Raw genomic sequence first — 24,594 nt, 5'->3', positions numbered from 1 at the left:
TTTTCTTGCTTTCTGTTGAAATTATGTTAAGTTCAGCAAAATATACTGCATCCTAAGTGAAACCTAGTTTTGATAGTCATGAACATTCATTCTTTAATTTAATTATATGAACAAAATATTTTTTTAGCATTTTTTTCCGTCCGGAAAGGACAAAAAAAAACATGACTTAATGATAATTCATATATCCAAATTCAAAAGTTGAGTGATATCCAAATCAACTTCAGATAGCAATCAGACGGCTTGCAGCAAAACAGAGAACTATATCCATCTCATTTGCTGATCATAAGGTTCTCTCAACTACTTCCAGACCAACCATTTCGTAACATTCAAATAAAATTACAAAAGTCTCAAAAAGTTACAAATGGCTCAAAACAACATTGAATTCAAAGTTTACCACCCACAGTCTACCAATAGATATAGGTTGTCTCCAGAACAAATAATTGAATCAAGCCGACTTTTCTTTGCTCCAACTAACAAATGTGGTCTTCCATTGTGGTAATGTTTTCTTTTGACGCATGGGCAGCTTTGGCTCATCAAACTGCATCTTATTTTTCTATTATAAAATAAACTGTTTTGAACTAGAATCTATTAGATTTTTTTTCTATCATCTTTCCTGTTAATTATTACATGTGAACAAGAGTATTGTGATATAAGGCTTCAGCAGTACAGGTATCCCTTCAAGCAGTTTAGTTTCTTCAGATAAATGTTGGTTTCGCAACTCCAGAGTGCACTAATGATATTTTTTGTTTTTTGATGCGTTAAATTGTTTTTCTCTATTTTAATTTAATACCCATTACTTATCTTCCACTTCATTTTATTGCCGTAAGTAGGTAGTATCATTTAGTAGTAGTATTATGAAGTTTGTCATTGCGCTTTAACTTTTTATTCCCGTATGTTCCAGTAAAGTAACATTGTTGAACTTATATTTTTATTACATATTAACAAGGTTTGTGATTTTTTTTTAAAAAAAATACAAAGAAACCCAATTAATTTGATTTAAATCAAATTTTTCTTTTCTTTTCGTAAAAATATGTAGCATTTTACTTTATAACTTATTAAATTTTATTAATGTAATTATAAATGTATTATTAAAAGTTAATCTCAGTAATGCATTTCAAATTATATGAACACATTAAAAATATGTTATAGTAAAATATATTGCACATAAATGCATGATTCAAATTTATTGAAAATTGTAGAGAATATATGAATATTAACTACCGAATAACAGGCTTGTAATATTTTCTTAATAATATTTGAGAAGACAAAATAAGTTTTGTTGCCTTACCTTAACTGCAAGTTGTTAAGAAACCTTTCTTCCATTTGTTTAAAAAAAAAAAAAATTACTAATGCTTAAAGATACAAAAATATATGGATATTTCGAAAACTTGCAATATTAAACTAAATGTGATTTTGAAGATTCTATTTTAAAACTCGGAGTGAGTAAGATTTTCATTAGCATCCTGGTTTTTAAATAATCCATATTTAATAATAATATATCACGGATGCATAAATATCTGTATAAAAAAACTGCATTATTTGTTTGCTTGAATCTTAAAGAATAATAAGATTTTCAAAGTGTTTAATTTATTGCTCATTGAAATTTTTTAACATAGCAATATATTTACAAAAAGTTCTAAAACTATGAGAATCAAATCTTATATTAAAATGCTTTGTAAATTCATATTGAATAGAAGATGATTTCTTTAGAAAAAATCATTAGAATTAAATCAATGGTTTTTTAAAAAAATGATTGATTTAAATTAATGAACTCTGCATGTTAGTGCTCTTACATCAATTGCTTTTTCATATTGTTAATTTTTGTAGCATCTATCAATAAATTAGTTGTGTTAATGTTTATTGAATATTGTTAATTTAAATATTTTTATTATTACAGCAACCAAAATCAGATGTAGTACAGTTTAAACATGTAGAAAAGAAAGAAAGTGTTGAAGTAATTTCACAACCACCATCTAGTCCTGAAAGCACTATTGTAAGTCTATTTTTGCTTCCGTCTGTTGTCCTCTTTTTTCTAAGTTTATTAAAAACTATTGATTAAAAGAATTAGGCTAAGTTTAGGTCATTGCAGTTTCAAAAGAGTGAAAATCGATAAGATTTACTTGGCTCCAGTTCAAGTTAAAATATATATATATATATTTGTAATCTTCTGTCTATAATCTGATCTAAATCTATAATCTGAAAAATTCGAATTATAATTGATGTAAACAAAAATTTAAAAATTACTAGTGTTAAAGATTTAAAAAGTGTTGTTCTTCTGAATAGGATGGATTTATCGAAATTATGTTAATAAAAGCTTTTATTTTATATTCTTTTAACTTACCATGAACACATAATATTGTGCTAGATGTTTCAGAAGTAAAAAAGCCTTTCTTCATGTATTAAAATACAATGTAAGAAAAATTGATTTGAGGGAAATGTTAGATAAAAGGGAAAACAAAGGAAAAAACATAGACCTTGAAACAGTATCCAGAGACAACATAAAAAAGTAGTCTAAAGTAGAAAATTTTAAAATTTTAACATAAGTCACAGAACAATCTAAGTCCTTGCAGCACACCTTATATCAAGTCACGGTGAAAGTTTTAGATGCTAATAATTATTTTTCTTTTATTATGTAAGCTTATATATATATGATTTGATATTTATCTAATTAAGGTTCTGCAGTGGTTAGGCATCAATCATGAGACTTTCCAGCTAAGGCTGTAGTCAGACACATCATCTGCGGACAAATAATTAATAATAACCAGTTTAGTTTGATGCGAGAAGTAGAAGGGTGAAGACATTAGAGGATCTCGTTCCTTAACTCATACCTATTTCATATTATCATTGTAAATAGTCATATGTTGATAATATCTTCATTTTTGGTTATTAATGAATAATTGTTTGATAAAATGCTTCAGTGGATAATGCCTAAAATTGTGTATTCATAACAAGTATATTGCAAGTTCCTTTTTTTCTTTCGCAATTTTGGTTTGTAGATTAATATAGAAATGAAGCTGTGCTCCTTTTTTTGAACTCACATTTCAGACTGTTTCTATTTTAATAGACGTGTATTTTTAGCTATGTCCATTATCGTAAAACACATTTTGAGCTGTGTCTATTTTCTTAAACCCACATTTCGAACTCCATCCATTTTCTTAAACATGCATTTTGAGTTGCCTTCATCTTTTTAAAACATTTCATGCTAAATCCTGACTTAAATACTCACCAACAAAAAAAAAAAAAAAAAGCTATTTTTTCTATAAAAAAAAAGAGAGAGAGAGAATGAGTTTTTTTATGAATAAATCTTGTTAATACAATAAGATCTTGTTCTTTTCTCCCTAAATAATCATAAATTAATCAAAATTAGATACTTTAATTTAGTATTTATTACTTTCCCACTCTGTGCTTAATTTTCTTAATTTGAGGGTTTTTTTTCTCTAGCGATTGTCTTTGTATAAAAATATTTGATTTTGACAAACAATGTATATGAAAGAAAACCTTTTTTTTAAATAAAAGTTTTTAATGATAAGCTACATTTTAAAAATTAATAAAATAGTGAATTTATTTAAAAAATATCATAATTTCATCTTTTTTTTGTTGCAATATTTCCTTAAAATAATTTGAAAATTTAATATGGGAAGTAATTGTAATTGTAAAATGAAATTTTTTTTATTTTACTTATATATTTTTTTATTTTATTTTAACCACTTAATTACAATAAATCAGCCAGAACATCAATAAAAGATTAAATATGTTCATTTTTTTAGATTTTTGTTTTTGCTTAGCAATACACTTTATGAGCATTGACAGCTCATTTTAAATCATTTTAAGTTCAATAAAATAAAATATATTTTAGGATAAAAGTACTTGTTAAAAATTTATAACCAAATAAAATTTTGAAGTCACTTTATCCTAATTCTGCATTACATTTAAAAATAAAAAATACAAAAAAATAAAACATAGCTTAGATTTTTATTTAGAATCCAAGTTTACATAAATGAAAGGTTAATGTGTATACACAAGCACAATTAATAACAATACTTAAATTAAAACTTTCTTTTCAGTATATGAATCCTTTAGTAGAGGAAGAGCTTGTTCGGACACCTTCAGATGTGAACACTGAAGTTCAATATACAGAACGCACAGTATCTAATAACAATAACGTGTTTACCAAAGTAAAGAAGAAGAAAATAACTGATGAGGAAGTAATTGAAAGATTAAGAGATATCGTTTCAGACGATGATCCAAATAAAAAATATCAGAAATTGGAAAAAATTGGACAAGGGTAATATACATTCATATATTTTACCTCAGGGGAAACACAATATTTTATAATGTATTAGCTTCATTGCATAAAATTTTTCCTGTGCTCTGCTTTTACAAACAAAAACATTGTTTTATTACTATAAAGTCTTCTACTCCTCATAGTAAAAATTACAATTTGAGTGGCGGAACAAAAATAGAGACTTTTATTATTTATGTTTAAATTTTGTTTTCTTAACCTTAATACAGTAGAGCTCCGATTATCCGAACTGCTCGGGACCGAATGTGGTTCGGATAACGAAAAGTTCGGATAATTGGAAAGTTGTTTAAAATCTAGTTTAAATGATTATTATTTATGACCTAACTTCCCTTCACACTTTTTCTAGGCCTAAGGACTGGCAGTACTATCTAAGCTCTGGCGTGTTTTAAAGTTTTTTTTCCTTCAATTTTTAAATAATTTTTTTCTTACTTTTTTTTCATTTTGAATTATTTTTATCATGTTTCAGCTTTTTATAATTTTTTTGCCAATTACTGACTTTATTAAATTTTTCTTTATTTTCCATTGCAAAAGAAATACGGCAAAGACTTTTGTTTCAAAGAAGATGCTCTTTTTTGAGCAGCCTTAGTCTTTTTAAATGAATCAACTGAACTGGATCAACATCATTTTGAAGTTCTAACCAATTCATTGCAATATCTAATGAATTGCATGCTTCTATATGAGAAGGTCCAATATCTTGAACTTGATCACCGACTTCAACCTCTTCGTCTGTGGAGTTCCGATTTTCATTCAAAATTTCAGCAACAATTTCATCATCATTGAAAATTTGAAATCCTGGATCGTTTTCAGTGTCTCGACAAAAATCTTCTATTTCTTCTGCTTTATAACCTGGCATCTTTTCATCCGAGAGATCTACTGGTTCAGAAACTTCATTTTCTTTGGTTTTTCTGTTAAGAATTTTATTCCAAGATTTAAGATTCCAAGCACTATAATCACTAATCATTAACCATAAGTGACAACCAACCCATCCCCCAATTGTAGAAAGAAAGAAAAAGAAGAAAAGCGGATTCGGACATAGTTTGGATAATTGGACGTTCGGATAATCGGCGCTCTACTGTATATGGACTTTTTCTGATACTATACATTAAAAGAATCTATAATTTTAAAAGCTTTGGATATTAGAACATTGTTTTCAGTTTAGTAACGTACTGTTATTTCTTTCTTATTAATGAACTGTAATTTTTTTCCTTACTTTATTATTCTATACATAATCAGTATATTTATTTTTAGTATGATCCATGGTATGCTAATCCTCCGATTTTTTACAAATTTCAAGTCCGTTAAAGATTTCAGGTTTCTTTGTCATTTCTTGTCCCAAAGGAAATTTAGATAGATTTCTAGTGCAATCATAGTGGGTGCAGTGCTGAGTTGCTATGTAGAAAAAATGCTATTTATGTCCATTTTTTAAAATATTTCTGAATTTTATAGCCTTATCCCATTTGTTGATCTTACTCAAATAGAATTTCTTTTTTAAATCAATTAATTTTGTAGATTTTTTTAAATTGTAAGAGGATCCTGTATATTTTAAACACACAACACTCCGCCATGGCTATGAACCTCGACCCATTTAGAGCTCTAATTTTTAACGGCTATGGTAGGAGTGCCATGTAGTTTTGACTCTGGTCAGCACCAAAGCTGGTACCTCTCCTTCATTACTTCCACACCACAATCAGTAAGAGGACAGATTTAATGTGCACCTTCCTGCATATATTGGTTGTTGCCAAGATGCATCTAATTTTCATATGCTGTGAAACTTGAAAGTGAATCCCTATATATAATATAAAGATTAATTGTGAAGGTTTGGAATATACATAAAATAAATTATCACTCTCACTTTAAAATGTGAAAACTACTAAAAAATTTTATAAGCGTCTTATAATGTATAAAATTTAGGATGAAATTTTAAAAAGTAATTCCTAACTTTTAAATTAATATAAACTTAATTTATTTTCTATTTAATTAAATTAAGCAGGCCTTATTGTTAAAAATAAAAAAAAAGTTTTTTTTTTTTTTTTTTTTTTTTTTTTTTTGTTAAATTTTTTTTTTATGAAGCAAATTATGTTAATATTTGATTTCTCTCTCTTTATGTAGAGCTTCTGGTACAGTTTATACTGCAAAAGAAAAGTCAACAAGCTTGGAAGTTGCTATTAAGCAAATGAATTTAGCTAATCAACCAAAGAAAGAGTTGATTATAAATGAAATTTTGGTGATGCGTGAAAAGAAGCACCCCAATATTGTAAACTACCTAGATAGTTTTTTGATTTGTGATGAATTATGGGTGAGTTTTGTTTGTTTTTGTGCTTTTTATTCAATATTTAATTGATCTTTAGTGTTAAAATGTGTTTTTTTAATATGTAGTTTTGAAAGTTTGAAATTTATTGCATTTTTGATAAGTCAAAAAAGTGTAAGTTGCTTGCATTATATTGAGAATAAATAAGTTTTATTAGATTCAAAAGTTTGGGTGTTATTATAATAAGTCACATCGGACCATAACTTAAACATCTTCATCTAAAAGTGTAATAATTATGTTTTAATTTTCAGTTTAATTTATATTGTTAAAATGTGAACAACACAATTTTTTTTTTAAATTTCACAAATGTAAACTTTTGTGCCATTAAAACATCATTTAAGAAAAACTTTGTTTCAATGTAAAGAAAGAAGTAACTAAAGATCTTAGTTTTGCCCTGTGAGGTTTAAGGGAGTCATTTTCTATTAATTTAAACTTTTGAGTCCTGATGTAGTTGGTTCAATAATAGTGATTTTGATATAAAAGATTTGAGTAGAAAAATTAAAAAATGCATAAATTTAGTTATTAATGAATGAAGATATGTAAAACATAAAAGAAACTTTTAAATTGTTTGCACGAGAGCTCTATACTGCGAGAGAAACTATTTCTGGCAAATTTTATTTCATCTTCCTTGGTATTTTTGAATTAAGGGAAAAATTCTGACAAATCTGGAGTAAACAATGAATTTTCCAATACTGAAGAAATGTTTTCAAAGTATTAGAATGCAAGCAATCTTAGGATCACTTCCTTACTGAGTTATCCTGTCACAATTTGTTAACATTTTGAAGAAGAAAAAAATATTCCGTTTGTGAAACTTTAGTTTACTCTTGGTTTACTGGAACTCACTTCTCCTGTAACTTTACATTATTTATGCTGTGGAAAAAGAATTTACCATAAAGAGCTTCTGCCGTTGTAATTTTAATGAACAATATTATTATGCCTCAAAGTCACTGAAATAGTTCAAAAGCAAGGAAATTTAGTTTTATGCATAGTAAAACTGGAAGTCATAGAAAGTGGGCAGAAGTGCCCGTCAAAAACTGCTTAGAAACATTTTAATGGGGTGGGCGTCAAGTGACATCTGGAACATCATTATTCCTTATTGTGTTTTGACAACACCTAGTAAATAAATTCCCAGCTTAAGAGTCGAAGTTCAGTTCGTCTATCGCTGTCAATAAAGATGTTTGTGTTTTAACATTAGCTTAGTTTTTAATTTGTATTACAAGTATTATTATAATCAGGGTTCATTCTAGACTAAAAAAAGGGCAGGGTGCTAAAAATTGAAAAGGGCACTATACTTTTAAAAAAAAGGGCAGCAAGTTTAAAAAAGGACATTGTATTTTATAAAAAGGGCAAATATCTTACCCTTCTTTGCATAGTTAAAATGAATAATTATATATAAGTTTACTTTTATCACTAATCACAATTATAATTATCAAATGTATAACTACAATTTTCCAAGGAAAAAAGGCTACAGTTGGAATTGAAAAATTTAAAAAAAAATTCAAACGAGGTTTTTTTCCTTTATCTCAATATTTCTTAGTTCACTAAAAATATATTTAAAATTTTACACATACCTTTGAAAGACCTGGGGAAACAACTGAAATTTTTCAGATATGTTTTTCTTTCTCGAGTTGATGATTAGAATAACTACAGTAGGGAACCGATTATCCGGAACGGTCGGGACCATCGCTATTCCGGATAACTGGTTTTTCCGGTTTTCTGAATTGCTACAAAAAGCCGTTTTTTTTACTGTTAAACCCAACTAAAAAAAAAAAAAAATTTGGAAATAATCTTAAAAATAAAAAAAAAACGATGAAGTAATACACTAATGATTATTTCCAAAATGATGGTAAGGTAAACATCTTTTAAAAAAGAAAGAAAAATCGTAAAATCTTATGAGGAAAAAAAAAATTTTTTTTTAAATGGCGAGAAAATTTATCGAATTTCGATCCGGTTTTTTGGTTTTCCGGTTTTTTGGTTTTCCGGTTTTCTGATTTCCGGATAACGGGTTCTGTACTGTATTTTCAGATAAAATATGAATATTAATCTTGAAAATAAACTTATTATGTATCTGGCTCTCCCTTATAAAAAAATAAAATAGACTGCGTTTTTAAGCTTAACTGTTGAAAACGAAGTTCTGAAGTATATACATAAAAAACAATATTTACAAAAAAAATTGCAAAATAAAATTCATACTTCCAGTCATTTTAAATAAAAAATACTGGAAGTTTTATACTTGAATTCAGTTGCAGCAATAATATCAAACTTACACGTTAATGGCAAATGTAGTAATATTTCTTTTAACATTAGTGTTCTAGTTTTTTTTTATCAATAAACCTAATAATATATTTGTTGAAAATTAAAGTCGTTCAATTATTAGAATTCATTTGAAAAAAAAAAAAAAAAACTAATACTTTTAAAAAAAGAAAAAATGCCATTTTTATCAAATCATGCAATACAAAAATTCATTTTAAAGATAAATTCTAATAAAAAAAAAAACTTCAATGCTCGCAGAATGAAAGTAAGAAAAAAATTTGTGTTGAATTAAGTAACATAAATTCAAATTAAATATTTTAATTGAAGAAAACTTATAAGTTTTCAACAAAAACCTAAAATAAAAACAAAACTTATAGTTCAAAATAAAATTCAATACTTATTTGGTAATGTACTTTATTATTTCATTTTATTAATTCTTAGATTTTTTTATATAGTAAACATTATCTTTTTTTTTTTATCGAAAATGATTACTTAAGCAACAAACAGTGAGCAGTTTAAAAATTCACGTTTTCCACCACTTATGAATTTCTCAGGTTGCTATCATATTGCATTTAAATTAAGGATTTAATGAGCATTTGGCACTTTAGTCAAAAATTCCGTTGGTTAAATGAGCAGTCAAATATTCCTCAGAATATTTCTTTAAAAATATATTTTTCTGAGTTTTTTTTTTCTTCTTTTGAATTCGTATAGATATGATAAAAAATATAAAATTGTATTTTGACTATATTATAGTATTGTTTATTATAAGAAATAGTTTTAACATAAATTTCAAAAATTTTAAAATCCATGTTTCTGCACATGGCTTGCAAATTTATCTTCTAGAAGACTAAGAGAAAAAAGAAAGTTGGAAAACTAGATTACTTCATTCTGAACCACAAGTTTTTGAATTACTGCTTTTTTTTAAAAAAAAAAATTTTTTTTTTTAATCAGACAAATCTATTTCGTTATTTTTTCGATACTTCTAATTCTGAGAATTGAGAATGATTTTTTTTTTTTTTTTTTCATTTTTGCTTTTTTCTATTCTGTTTCAGAGCATTTCTGTTGACTTAGTTCTTTTTTCTTGACTTTTTCTGCTGCTTTTATTATAACGCAGCATTTTAACAGAACGTCTCATACTATTAATTTATTATCACTCTTTCCCTGTACTAAATAACCCTGTATATAAATAACTGGAAATATAGAAAACTGATTTTCAGTGTTAAAAGTTTGTTTTAGGAACCAAGAACAATTTGTTTTTTCGGTTTTTCTTTTTCATTAACTTTTCTTTTTATAGGCATTTTTATTATGACACAGCATTTTTTTCAATGAACGTTATTAATAAACTTTTCTTTAAAAAAAAAAATGAAGAAAAAAATTCCTTTTTGCGTGTTGTAATAACATCGTAGTTACAAAATCACGTGGAAAAGTATGGCAATTCAAAAAAAAAAAAAGTAATAATAATTACTTAAATTTATGCTGAACTCAGCAAGAATAAAGTTTGTCGAATCTGAGATTTAAAATTCGCATGTCGTAATGAAATTATAGGAATTTTTTATAGTACATGGGAATGCATAGCAATAACAGGGTGCGTAGCGTTTGTAAAAAGTACTTAAAGGTGCTTTTTTGGGAATTTCGTTTTTAAAAGCTTTTAAAGGTGCTTTTTTCAGCTGGCGTTTTTAAAAAGTGCTTTTTTTTCCGAAATTTTTTTTCTTCTCCCTTGAGTGATATCTGGTGGATCCCATGCATTTCTCGAAAAATGGGGAGTTTGCTACGTAATCATTCATGCGGACTTCATGTCGTACCCACGTTATGACTTGTGCATGCGCGTACACTTTAAACCGAAACCAGAGTGCTCCAATTCGGATAAAGAATATCAGATCCTTATGAAATGTTTTTCTTTTTAATTTATTTTAATTTTGTTCTTGTTTATTTTATTTTACTTCTAACACTTTTTTTTTGACATAGGGGGTAAGGGTACTTTAGTTCTGAGTTCAGGGTCAAGTTGAATTCACTCGGTGATGTGGGAAAGTACTGATTGTTTGATTTACGCCCGTTTTTTTTTTTAACGCTAAAACTGTTTATAAAAAGTTTTTGTTTTTCAATAATATCATTGATTGAATATGAATTTTTTGAGTGCTTAAAAATTTTTGTAAAGTGCTTAAAAAGTTTTTAAAAAGTGCTTATTTTTGATTAAAGATTTGGCTACTCACCCTGAATAACTACCGAAAAAAAAATAGCTTAAAAGAGGAAAGAAAAGCAAAAAAAAGAAGGAAAAAAATTACTTAGATTTAAGATTAAATTGTCACAAATAAATTGCACAAAAAAGTGTTTATTGAAATTAATAAAAAATTCAGGATTTTCGAAATCACGTTACAAAGTGGAAATAAGTGTTTAACAAAATAATTTATATTTACGATGAATTCGAATTAAAGAAAGCGCGTTAAACATACGTTTACTATTGAATCTATTAAAATTTAACGTGTCAAAACGCGATGACTCAAAAGTGCGATTAAAATTTTTTATTGTGATCAGTAGCTCTCGCGGGCCGCACTACAGTAGTAGGCGGGCCGCAAGTTATGCACCCCTATGATAATTAATTGCAAGGAAAGGGTAAATAAGACTAAAGGAATTTACAGAGCAACAATAAAAAAATAATAGAAAATAAACTTTTTTATAGTTACGAAGCTGTTTAAAAAATTTATACAAATAAATCTGTGTGAAATCAAAATTAAATCCAAATTAATGTAAGAACATTTTTGAACACAAAAGCGCTCCGAAAGCTAGAAACGCTACCCTTTAAAAAATTAAAAAAGTTGTTTAAAAAATTTATACAAATAAATCTGTGTGAAATCAAAATTAAATCCAAATTAATGTAAGAACATTTTTGAACACAAAAGCGCTCCGAAAGCTAGAAACGCTACCGTTGTTTTTTAACACAAAAACGCAATAAACAGTTAAAATATCCAATACATGAGCATCAATTAAAATATTAATTATAGGAAAATAAGATTGCAATAAAGTGTTACAATAAAAATAAATTATGCAAAAAAAAAAACATTAAAAAAGGCATATTTTTAATATCAAATCACTCTAAAAAGAAACTAACAAATCAAAGTATAAGCAAAAAAAAATAAAGGATAAAATCGCATATTTTTGTCTGCTAAAAAATAAAATAAATTATCCTAAAATATGAAACAAAGCTGCAAGACAACGAAAAATAAACGGAGAAATTATTAATAAAAAATAAACAAACTAATAAATAAAAAAACTTCTCAAAAACTAAGTCATTCTAAAAAAATTTAATAAAAATACTACCCAATAATCTGCATTGAAGCGAAGTAAAATCGTACTTCATCAATTCATGAACTTTTGCAAGAAGAGAAGGAAAAAAAACCCGAAAAAAAAATAATAAAAATGCACTCAGTCAAGATTTTCTGTTACAAAAAAAAAAAATTATTATGAATAAGATGGATAAATAGATAAAAAAAGAAGTATAAATTAAGATGTTAAAGAAACGAAATTAATAATAAATAACTAAAAAAAAGAAAATTGCTTTCATGATAAATACTAAATCAGCACAAAAAGTAATACTATATATTAAAAAAAAAAAAAAGAAATGTATATAACTTATCTGAAGTGTAAGAAACTAACGCTCGCACTGTTCAATTTTCTTAACCATTGAATGACCATGGAACAGCCTAAGTGATTCTCTATTATAAATCACTGTCACTGTACTAATTATGCCCTGCCTAAAGGCGACGCCCCCTGAGTGGAGACTTACCACTGATTTTGCCAATTCAGATTTTTTTTATCTGGGTATGGATGCACCTAATAAAGATCGGTGTGGAAATAAACTTTTTTTTCCTTCTTAAATTTCAACTTCGAAAGGGGAAATGTCGCAAATTACGTTATCAAAAATGTACAAGTACGTTACAAGTAAAATTATGTTACGTCATGATAAATACTAAATCAGCACAAAAAGTAATACTATATATTAAAAAAAAAAAAAGAAATGTATATAACTTATCTGAAGTGTAAGAAACTAACGCTCGCACTGTTCAATTTTCTTAACCATTGAATGACCATGGAACAGCCTAAGTGATTCTCTATTATAAATCACTGTCACTGTACTAATTATGCCCTGCCTAAAGGCGACGCCCCCTGAGTGGAGACTTACCACTGATTTTGCCAATTCAGATTTTTTTTATCTGGGTATGGATGCACCTAATAAAGATCGGTGTGGAAAAAAACTTTTTTTCCTTCTTAAATTTCAACTTCGAAAGGGGAAATGTCACAAATTACGTTATCAAAAACGTACAAGTACGTTACAAGTAAAATTACGTTTTTCTATGACAATTCCATGACTTATCAAGTCTGGCGCGTACGGACCCTGTGATTAAGAGAAATAAAATAAAACAATTAAAGCGATTACAAATTATTATAAAGTAAATAAATAAGTTATTAAAAAAGATTCATTTGCGACCGCAGCACTTTTTATTGTATTTAAGTTTTAAGAAGAATCAAAATAAAAATTTGCTCATTATATTAAAATAAATTCAATTTACAATATTTACGACGCACGATCTTACAAACGCAGAGTTAGCAAAGCGATAACATTGATATTAAGAATAAATTAATAAATAAATAAAAGGCTGAAAAATATTAAATGAAAAAAGTTTGGTATTTAAATTAATCTATCTAATATTATAATGCGTTGTCAAATCATGGTATGTGATATAGATCATAGCCGAAATTGCAATAAGCGCAAAAATTAAGACCAAATTTCTATAATAACGAGAGAAAAATAATTTAAGTAACAGTATAGAAGTGTCATATTTAAATATATGGAAAATACAACATAGAGTTATCGATCGGCTTGGTAATTGTGATAGTGTCGAATCAAACACCTCATTTGAAAAATATCGTCAAACAAACGAGTTACTATTGAAGAAAGAAAACCATTTCTTAATTTATCAATTTATTTAGTTCTATTTAAAATGGGCGGCCAAATTAAAGCTGCATTGTGATTATTCAGAAAAAGAAGAAAAAAAAATTTGCGAATAACACATGTTGTATCTTCAAATAAATTTCCTTTTTTAATATTTTTGAGGTACAAGCATACAGCTATAAATAAATTTATTACTTTTAAATAAAGGAAAGTTACGTATTTAAATTTACCGATATAATTACATCACTCGTAATGTCTGTTCAGTTATGAGTAAAAAATTTAGAAAAAATTCTAAATGTATGAAAGGGGGAAAAAACGATTAATTGAATTAAATATGCTTCATCTACAAATAAATTGTGTGCTTAATTCAACTTTTATGAGACAGGACAAAAAAAATCCTTTCTTACAGGAAAGTGGTATCTTTTTGGAGGGGACACAACAGGGCGCATTTAATTATATCAGGGCAGGATAAAAGGAGTAAAGGGCAATAGGGCGGATATTTTATACCAAAAGGGCATAGGGGGCGGGCCGCCCCGTAAACCCCGCTTAGAATGAACCCTGTTATAATTAACGAATATAGTTACCTGTATCATTGTAGTTACATGTGGGTGTATCTTACTCTACCACCTGTTTCAATCATTGAAACATGGCTTCTTTTAGTAACTCTACCACTGTTTTGCGGAAAGCAAAAAATTAGGTCAACTCTTATATTATCTTTAAAGTCCAATTTCTTTTGATGAAGAATTTAGCAGCTGCCAGAGAGGAGAAAATAAAAATTAGTGTTTAGTGATGGACAATAATTTGAGTAAGCAGTTGCAATCACAGTAAGGCCCCAAATTTCACAAAAATGATTTAAAACTTAATTGTACTTGCGATATATCATATTTTAAATTAATCAATGATTTTGTTTAGTACTTCTATGCTTATTTTTTCAAAAAAGTTTTCACTAAGTGTGATTAAAGTCATTAACTTTTAACAGGTTATCATGGAGTATCTTCCTGGCGGTTCTTTAACTGATGTTGTCACAGAAACTTGCATGGACGAAGGACAAATTGCTGCTGTTTGCCAAGAAGTAATCATGTTTAAATATTTTTAACAACTTAAGTTTTTTAATTATCACTTTTGCCCCTAATAACTAAATTTAGCAAAACAGGAACAAATCCTTCATTTCACTAAAAATGGCTAAATATTAGCTTCTTTCTTTTGCCTTTTAGTTTAGTCAAATCTATTGTTAATTGTGAAAAAGAATCCGCAGAACAATTTACTTTAATTATATCTTACACAGGGTCTCCACGGTCCTTGAGAGTCCTTGAAAGTCCTTGAATTTTTATTGTTGCTAAATTTAGGTCCTTGAAAGTGCTTGAAAAACGTCTTAGGTCCTTGAAAAACTTGATAGATCCTTGAATTTGTCCAATACTGCCGGCGGTCCTTTTTATAAAACACCAGCGGATCTTTCTCGTTCTTTCTGTTTTGTTCCCGAGCTCTCTCACGTGGTTTTTAACGCCACCGTTTCTAACCGGACCTAGCGTCTGCCAAGCGCGCGGAGCACAGCAGACAATCAATGCGTTCGGGGCGAGGCTCCACTTCATCATCTTTCTTAGATCTTCTTTTTTCTTATCGAAACTGGAATACTCTCGAATTTTGTAACAATGTGTACCTTGTAGTTTTCAATAAATTTTCCGTTTTACCATCCGCACTTGTCCTTACGTTTGCGTCATTTCAAAACTTTATTGTAAAGCGTATTCGCAAAGGCACGGCTTCATATTTGTGTTATGTAGTTTAGACTAGTTATGCCTGGGAAGTGCTATTTTAATCCCCAATGGTTGGATAATCAAGCTTATAAAGAATGGATTTTATCGATGCCCGAAAAGAAGTTCAGAGCCAAGTGCCGATTATGCATGAAGGAGATCGATATCGCAAAAATGGAAGAATCTGCTCTGAAATCACACATGAAAAAAAAGGTAAAACAAAAAAGCAGTCTCATGCCCTGAGTTCTCTTTTTCCAAAGACATCAACATCTAATTCATCTGGTGTAAATACTCCTTCAACATAGTGTGCCCCATGTGAAACAGAAACTTTAGTGGCCGAGGTAACATTGTCTTCTTATCTGGTCAAAGGGAATGTGCTTGATGCTGAAATTCTCTGGAGTCTGAAGTGCATCACTAGTAATTATTCATGTAACTCCTGTGAAGGGATTAGTAAATTGTTCTCCAAAATGTTTGCTGATAGCTGTATAGCGAGACAATTTTTTTGTAGTGCCACAAAGTGAACCTATTTGGGCTCCTTTGGATTGGCACTATACTTCAAAGGGATTCTTATAAATGAGCTGAAGAATGTTGATTGCTAAACTGTACTCTTTGATGAGATGTTAAATCAGTCTCTACAATCTAAGCAGATGGACGTTATGGTAAGGAATTGATAATAAAGTTTTCACTAAGTATCTTACCTCCCAATTTATGGGTCATGGAACTGCAGAAAATATTTTGTCCTCTTTTTACAAATGCATGGATGATGGTTAAAAGCTCTCTAAAATACTTCAATTATCCATGGATGGACCCTATGTCAATTGGAAATTCTATTAGAAGCTTCAGTGTGAATTAAAAGAGAAATATTCCCACCAGGTCATATTCATTGGCAGTTGTGGATTACACATAACGAATAATGCTTTTAAACATGGTGAAAATAGGATATGTTCCTTCTAATTTTTATTTTCAGAAAGAATTGTTGCTGCATAGCATTTAGAGAAGGTTGTGTAAATTATGGATGAATAATTTCAGAAACGATGTTTAATAGAGGAGAGGAGGGGGTTATGGAATAGTCATGGAATATGGAATACCTAAGATTTAGCTCTGTCTTTCATGCAGCCTTCACATGGAAATACACAGGATTAAAGGATTTCACCATTAACACCTCATTACCATTAGTTATAGATTGTGTTGAAAATGATTTTGTGAATTAATATGTAAAACCAGTAGGGTTGTTTTTAAAAAAATATAAATTTTAGTCCATAATACATATACTCTCTTCTCTCTATATAGGCAAAGCATTTAGGTATTATATTTGAAATTAATTATTGCCACAACAAGCATTGTTGCTTCTAGTAAAATAGAAGAGAATAATTTTTAAAATTGGTCTTAGATTAAGGTCCTTGAAAATTTTGTTGAGGTCCTTGAAAAGTCCTGGAAAGTCCTTGAATTTCAATCTCATCATAGAGTGGGAACCCTGTTACAATAATTGACTTAATATCCTTTAATGACTACACTTCATCAGAATAGTAAATTTTTCTTAAGTAATTCCTGCCTTTTTTGTTTCTCAAAAGAGAATCCTAATTCTTTTAAGATTCCTACACCATAGTGTGACTGATGTTGCTTTGTTTTTCTTTTTTAGTTCTTTTAAAATTTTCTGCAGATGTCCGGCTTTCTGCAAATCCAGAGGATAGATTTTTCCGGATAATAGATTTTAAAGGTTCAAATAAAAAAAAAATAGAAAATAGTTGATAATTAACTAGTGTCAGTTTCCTGCAGTTAAATTTTTTTCAAAGGTTAAATGACCTTTAATTAAAGAATGTTTAGTATATGATAAAATGTATATATAAAAGATAAATAAAAGTGAGCAGATAATTTTAATTTTCTTTTTCATGAATAAAGATACTTTTTTTTCCACCTTCATCCATTTCATGTGAAGAATTAGCCACAGATGATCAGGTAAAAATAACTTCAAAAAACAAGTTTCAAATTTTGAAAGTAAATTAATCTAATTTAATAATAATAATAAAACAAGGAGCAGAATTGAGTACATTTTTTTTATGAAAACATTTATAATGTGAAGTGTCACGACGTTGCCTCGTGACAATTCTCGTGGTCAAACTTGTTAATTAAACAGTTGATTAAGATCCCGTGCTCTCATCTCGCAATCGAATGGTCAGTTGAACTTTTAACTTTCTAGAAATTTGTCACAAGATGATTGATTTGTCGACCTTCGGATGCATGATAAGAACACGAGACCACGTTTAACCCCTTAAAATAATATATATAAATAAACTCCAAAAAAGAGGAGTTAGTCAGAAAGAGAATTTGCCTCTCAATAGTCTCCTCAGTCCGATTGCCTCTCAATACGAGCAGCTATGGGTAAGTGTGGTCCTCCTTCTCCTTATTGATATGTATAATGATTAGTAATAAATAAAATGTAACTTTAACTTTCAATTTGGATATTCTTTAAATATATACCCGTCACATTATGGTGCCTTTAACAAAAATGTTTTCAATGCTAATGGATAGGGATTTTACTATTTCAATATTTTTGAGTGATTTCTTTTGTTTTGTTTTCAAATCCTTGTGTTATGATAGTGTTATGTAATTCTTTTATGTTCTCTGTTTTTTATGTAAAATGGTATTTACTGTTAAGATTCTTTCTTTATTTAAATAAATAATATACATATACAAGAATTTTTTTAAAATGTCCGATCCCCCAAGCCCAAATAAGATCGCTGGATATCAGAATTTAGTAAACATATTCGATGGAGAATTATTTTCAAATGTTAAATATTTCCTTAAAAATCTTGAAGAGGTTGGTGAAATCGCGGAATGGAACGATGCGGAACATATTGCCGTAATGAAGAGTAAGTTAAAAGGTCCCGCGTTACAGTTTTTCATAGAAGACCCTGAACTAATTCATGAAAAAAAATTTGACAGCATAAAAATAAAATTCACTAAATTTTTTGAAAGCAAAACAACACTTTCCCATCGTCAGCAGCAATTTTCAAACTGTAAACAAAATCCGGGTGAATCCATTCGCAGTTTCTCGACAAGAGTCTCAAACTTGACTATAAATTATTTCGGGATAGAAAATTCATCGAAGGAAGATGCGGGTCCTATAGTCGACCAAACAAAATTGGCAAAATTTTTGGAGGGTTTGCAAACACCTCTTAAGCGTTTAGCCCTAAGCAGAAACCCAAATACGTTCGATGAAGCTGTAGAAAGTGCGCTATTGGATGAAATGAATTTGAAATTCACTTGTGATCCAGAAAGCTGTAATAATGTTGCGACGGAATCAGAAACGGGACTCGAAAGAAAAATGACAGAGTTTCTTAATAAGCAGACTGAAATTTCAAGTGCGATGATAAGCAATCTCGCAAAACAAATCGAGAAAATAAATATAAGAGGACAAAATCTAGGTTTTCACCAACAAATGCCACAAAGAAATCAAAAGTGTATCCACTGTGGTCGTCAAAATCATGCATCTGATCAATGTTGGTTTCAACGTAATCAAAACATTCGAGGCGTTAGGCGCAGATTTTCAGATAATCAACGCACCTCTTTTCATAGGGATAATAATAATTACAGGCGACAGGAATACAATAATGCTCCTAACACCACTCGTGCCTTTCAATCGAGGTCAATGGCCCATCCCACACCTTCTGCAGATAACAGACAGACTTTTCCAAAGCAACGTTATTTAAACTTTCAGAGGGAACGATAAAACCCCCACAGTTCTCTCAAAATGTAAGGGGTTACAATGATACAAACTTATCTTATCAAGTAGGAAAACATTGCGCATTACCAGTAATCCAATTAAATGTAGGAAATATAAAATTTTATGCTCTTTTGGACTCCGGAGCAAGTGTATCTCTTATAAGCAATAAAGCATTTCGAAAAATACCTTCCGAATTAATCACATTTAATAGTTTTAATCCTAATATCAAAATTACTACTTTAACTGGAAATGAAATAAAATCTAATGGTAATGTTACCTTATCATTCTTAATTACAGACAAAGTTTTGCAGCATAATTTTACAGTCACTAAGTCAGATCTTGCCCAGGACTACGATGTAATTTTAGGTTTCGATTTTCTTTCCTCATTTCAGTGTAAAATAAACTTTGAAGATAAAATGGTAACTTTTAGTGATTCATCCTCCCAAATACATAAATTTGGAGTGCATAAAATTAACGTATTATTAATGAAAACTACTGGTAAACTTGTGAAAAAGGTTAAACTTAAGCCAAACGAATCAGCCGTAATTAAAATTAAATCTAATCATAATATTCAACCAGGAAGTTCTGTGTTATTGACACCTATTAATCTAAATTACAACGTTGAAGTGCATAAATCGCTGTGCATGGTTGATGAAAATGGACAAATCCCGTTAGTAATAAATAACCTCTCAAAAACAAATTTACATTTAAATAAGAATATGAAAATCGCTTACATAAATTCTGAAATTAAAGCTAACAAGAATGAATCTATTGCTGATATTAGGAGAAAAGAATTAAAGTTAGAAGATTTTGATATGACTGGAATTCCAAACGAAGCAAAACAGGAATTATCAAATTTGATTTTCGAATATGCTGACATATTTAGCACTTCCTTAAAAACAATAGGAAAATGCACATTAGAAGCTCCTCCAATAGAAATAACTGACTTTTCCCCAATTCAATGTAGACCTTTCCCGGTGCCAGTATCCTTGCGTGACACACTTAAAAGTAAAATTTCAGACTTAGAAAATTCGGGCATAATTGAGAAAACAAATAGCAGATATAGTTTTCCTTTAATTTTAGTTCGAAAGAAAGAAGAGAACCAGTGGCGTTTAGTAATAGATTATCGTAAACTGAATCAAATTACAATTTCTTCAACTTATAAGTTACCTTTAATCTCCGACATTTTAAACTCCTTGCGAGGCGCAAATTATTTTAGTACCTTAGATGCCAATTCTAGTTTCCATCAAATTAAACTACGCGAAGAAGACAAACATTTAACTGCTTTTTCAAGCCCATATGGCAACTTTCAATATAAATATTTAAGTTTTGGAATGAAAAATTCAGCTCAAATTTTTCAGGAAACAGCGGACAAAATCCTTAATGGTCTACAGTCCGAAAACATATCAGCATACATAGATGACGTAATTGTACCCTCATATTCAATCTCAGACTCCATCCGTAAACTACGGCTTGTTTTTGAGCGTTTTCGTCAGTATGGCTTGACTTTAAATCCAAAAAAGTGTAAATTCCTTCAAACAAGTATCCGATATCTAGGACATATAGTAGATAAGGAAGGTTTAAAGCCCCTTCCTGATAACCTTCATAACATAAAAATTTTTCCAATCCCCAATACGTTACGCAAACTGAGGCGTTTTCTTGGATTAGCCAATTATTATCGAGATTTTATTCCAAATTTTTCTGAAATTGTAGCACCTTTAACGGAGTTAACTAAAAATAGACATAAGTTTCAATGGAACTCTTTCGCACAAAAAGCATTTGATCTAATTAAAACAAAATTGTTGTCAGACGTCATGCTTAAACATCCTAACTTCGATGATATGTTTTACCTAAATACGGATGCATCATCCATTGCAGTAGGTGCAGCCATTCTACAAAAAGATAAAAATGGAATTCTACGTCCAATAAGTTATTTTTCCTATAAATTAAAACCGCATGAGAGAAAATGGCCATCTATGCATCTTGAAGCTTATGCTATTTTGCTGGCTATTAGACATTTTAAGATGTTTCTCTATGGTAGAAAATTTAGAATATTATCTGATTGCAAATCTTTAAACTATTTATTAAAATTAGATTCACCAGCTAGTAAACTTTCGCGTTGGTTATTAGAACTTTCCAATTATGACTTTGATTTCGAGCACATAAAAGGTTCGCAAAATTTTTTATCAGATCTCTTATCAAGAGATATAGAAGAAACAATAAATGCTGTAAAAGTTGATGTACCTGATATAGACAAAATCAAATATGAACAAAGAGCAGACCCAATTTTAAGTCCTATCATTGACTATTTGGAAGGTAAAAGTGCTAATTGTAAATCGCAATGCGATAATTATTTTTTGAACAATGGATTACTTAAAAGAATTGCCAATAGGAACAAACGTGCACCACGAAATGAATATTTTGAACAAATTGTGATACCAAAAAGCTTAATACCTCATGTATTAGAAGGTTCCGAAACAGTGCATTTCGCATTTTCAAAAAATTACCGTACTATAAAAGAAAAATATTACTGGGCAGGTATGTACAATGATATTAAAAATTTTTCCAACTCATGTAAATTATGCATTGAACGAAAAGGTTTTCCAATAACTAAATCACCTCTTCAAAATTTTGTGACACCCTCTCAGCCTATGGAACTCGTGAGCCTAGATATTTTAGGACCGTTGCCAATGTCCATGTCAGGAAATAAATTTGTATTGACAATTATCGACCACTTTACTAAATATAGCATTCTTTACGCTTTAAAAGATATTACAGCTCAAACAATTGCTAATAAACTTATGAAATTTATCATAATTTTTGGCATTCCTAATGCAATACTAACAGATCTAGGGACAAATTTTCAAAGTAATCTTTTTAATGAACTTTCACGCCAACTACAAATTAATAAATTAAAAACTACACCTTATAGACCTCAAACTAACTCTCAATCGGAAAGATTGAATTTAAGTATTAAATCAAGTTTAACTTGCCTGTCGGAAAAGACAACTGATTGGGACACATATTTAGATTATTATAACTTCATTTACAATAATTCTTATCATGATACTACTCATGAAAAACCTTCATTTCTTATGTTTAACCGTGATCTTAACTTACCTTTTCATATATTAGAAGAAAACTCCCACATTCACTATTTTCCATGCGAAAATTACATAGAGGATAAATTATCTAAAATGCAGTTTGTTTATCGTAATGTTTATAAGAATCTCGAAATGTCTGCTGAAAAACAGACTCGACTTCGTGAAAATATTGCGCAAGAAAAATCATTTCATTTAGGACAAAAGGTGTACCTTTTTACACCACGTACTAATCAATCTACTGGAAAGGCATTTGCAAAGAAGTTTTCAGGCCCTTATCGGATAGTAGAAAAACATTCAGATTTAAATTACTCAATAGTCGATACAAAAAAAACCCGTGCAAAACCTTTAAGATGTCATGTTGATAGATTATTTCCCTTTGTTGAAAGACGAGCTGATTTGATTTTACCTTCTCTTAATCATCAAGATCAGCCTACATCAAATATAGAGAATTTAAATAGTCAAACAGCTACTAATTCGTATTTGTTTTACGAGGAGAGTGAAACTGATGATTACATTCCCCCTTATCACCATCCACAAAAACGTCCTGCAAACAATTCCTCCTCCACTGAGGTACAAAGGACTTTACCAACGGAGATAACAAACAATAAAACGCCTAACTGCGCAGCCGCAGACATCAGAAACAACACCGCTCCTGCAAATAATCCAACTCATAGCCGATATGATTTACGGCCTCGAGCAATTAAGACTGATGAAACCAAGTCAGCTAGTCAAAAAACTTCGATTACGGATAGATTTCTGAATTGGGCAATCACCGGAGATAAGGATCAAGCGGACAAGAATATTGTTGACAAAATGTCGGATGCACTCGCCGTAAAACTAATGGACCTACAAACGAAACATGATACTACTATTAATACGCTATTTCACAAACCTCAGAAAACGCGAATATATTATCGTTCATATTGATTTTATGAAAAAAAAAAAAAAAAAAAAAAAAAACTTTTTTTTCCCCTCTCGAAATATTTCTCAAAGAAGAACAAAAAAAAAGGATAATATTTAAATAAAATTCACAAATAAAATTTAAAGTTCTAGTGGATAACAAAAAAAAAAAAAAAAAAAAAAAAAAAAAAGAAAGAAAAAAAATCTTTTCTACGTAATTTGAAAGAATTTTTATCTGTGTAAATACCTTTATCGAAATTGGGTACGTAACGGCCGAACTTACCCTTGATCAAAAAAGAAAATTATGATATTTCACTGTTCAAGGAGATGTGTTACGCTGGCGTAAAACAACTTCTTGAGCATTTCAAAACATTATCATAAGTATTTATACAAATTATTAATATTTTATTTAATTTTTTTTTTCAAAAAAAAGAAAGAAAGAAAAGAAAAGATAATCAATTGAGCAGATATTTTTTTAATAATTTTATGTCTTATTTTTTTTTAATTTTAAATTTTTATTTCCTCCCTGGTTTTTCTTGATTAATCTCTATTATTAGTACTAAATTTTTATTTTCTTAAATTTTATAGTTACCTTGTTATGTTACATATATAAAATCACTCAAACTATTGAGATAGTAGTCTCTCCTTATCCAGCTTTCCGGCGGTAACAACTTAAAAGAATTCCTAACTTTTTTACCACATATCAATACTCTTTATTCTAAAATAAAATATAATTTCAAAAAAAAAGAAAAAAAAATGTTTTTTTTAACACAACGCAATTTCTTCCATTATAGAATCATGACTTTATTAAATAAGTAAATACAAAGAAAAAAATACATAAGATAACATAATTTAATTAAATAAGGAGACCACACTTTCTATCCCTTATTATAGCAATAATCATTCTATTCCTACTTTGGAGTTCCTACTTTGGAGCACAGATCTCAGCTGTTCAAATATGCCAGAGAGATACCCCAGCTGGATATTCATGCACAGAGGCATCTCAAAATCTTACAGACCGAATGGATTTCCCAGAAAACGCATGCCACCTTGTAAATTGCAATGGATGTGTTCTAGGTCTAAAAACGTTTATCTGGTCAGAGGATCAACTTTTCGTCCCGACAATATTCCACGAAAAGCCATCTTCACGTGCTGGGAATGTTTCATACTTCCAATGCCATGACAGTTCCAACAAGCGCTCCGACACATCAATACCATGTGATTGTGCCCAAAACTGCACGGGAACCCAGGAATTTTGCCAGTTGAAAACATGTGATTTAAATTCAACTTGTGAATGCAACGTTCA

General features: G+C 29.3%; 1 protein-coding gene across 2 annotated transcripts in view; it reads left to right on the top strand.

Annotated features, from left to right (window-relative positions):
• The window catches only part of LOC107449835 (serine/threonine-protein kinase PAK 2), a 53,367-nt gene that overhangs the window by 14,441 nt on the left and 14,332 nt on the right, over positions 1-24,594 (top strand). For both annotated transcript variants that reach the window (XM_087157269.1, XM_087157270.1), the window contains exons 7-10: positions 1,898-1,993; positions 4,065-4,285; positions 6,413-6,599; positions 14,792-14,884. In XM_087157269.1, the coding sequence (XP_087013395.1) occupies positions 1,898-1,993; positions 4,065-4,285; positions 6,413-6,599; positions 14,792-14,884 (597 nt within the window). The remainder of the gene's footprint in view (positions 1-1,897; positions 1,994-4,064; positions 4,286-6,412; positions 6,600-14,791; positions 14,885-24,594) is intronic.

Source organism: Parasteatoda tepidariorum, chromosome 2 (assembly GCF_982258835.1).
Source record: "Parasteatoda tepidariorum strain Cologne lab strain chromosome 2, Ptep-v5.0, whole genome shotgun sequence".
In the NCBI taxonomy this organism is placed as follows: domain Eukaryota; kingdom Metazoa; phylum Arthropoda; class Arachnida; order Araneae; family Theridiidae; genus Parasteatoda; species Parasteatoda tepidariorum.
This window is presented reverse-complemented; position numbering and strand designations above follow the sequence as displayed.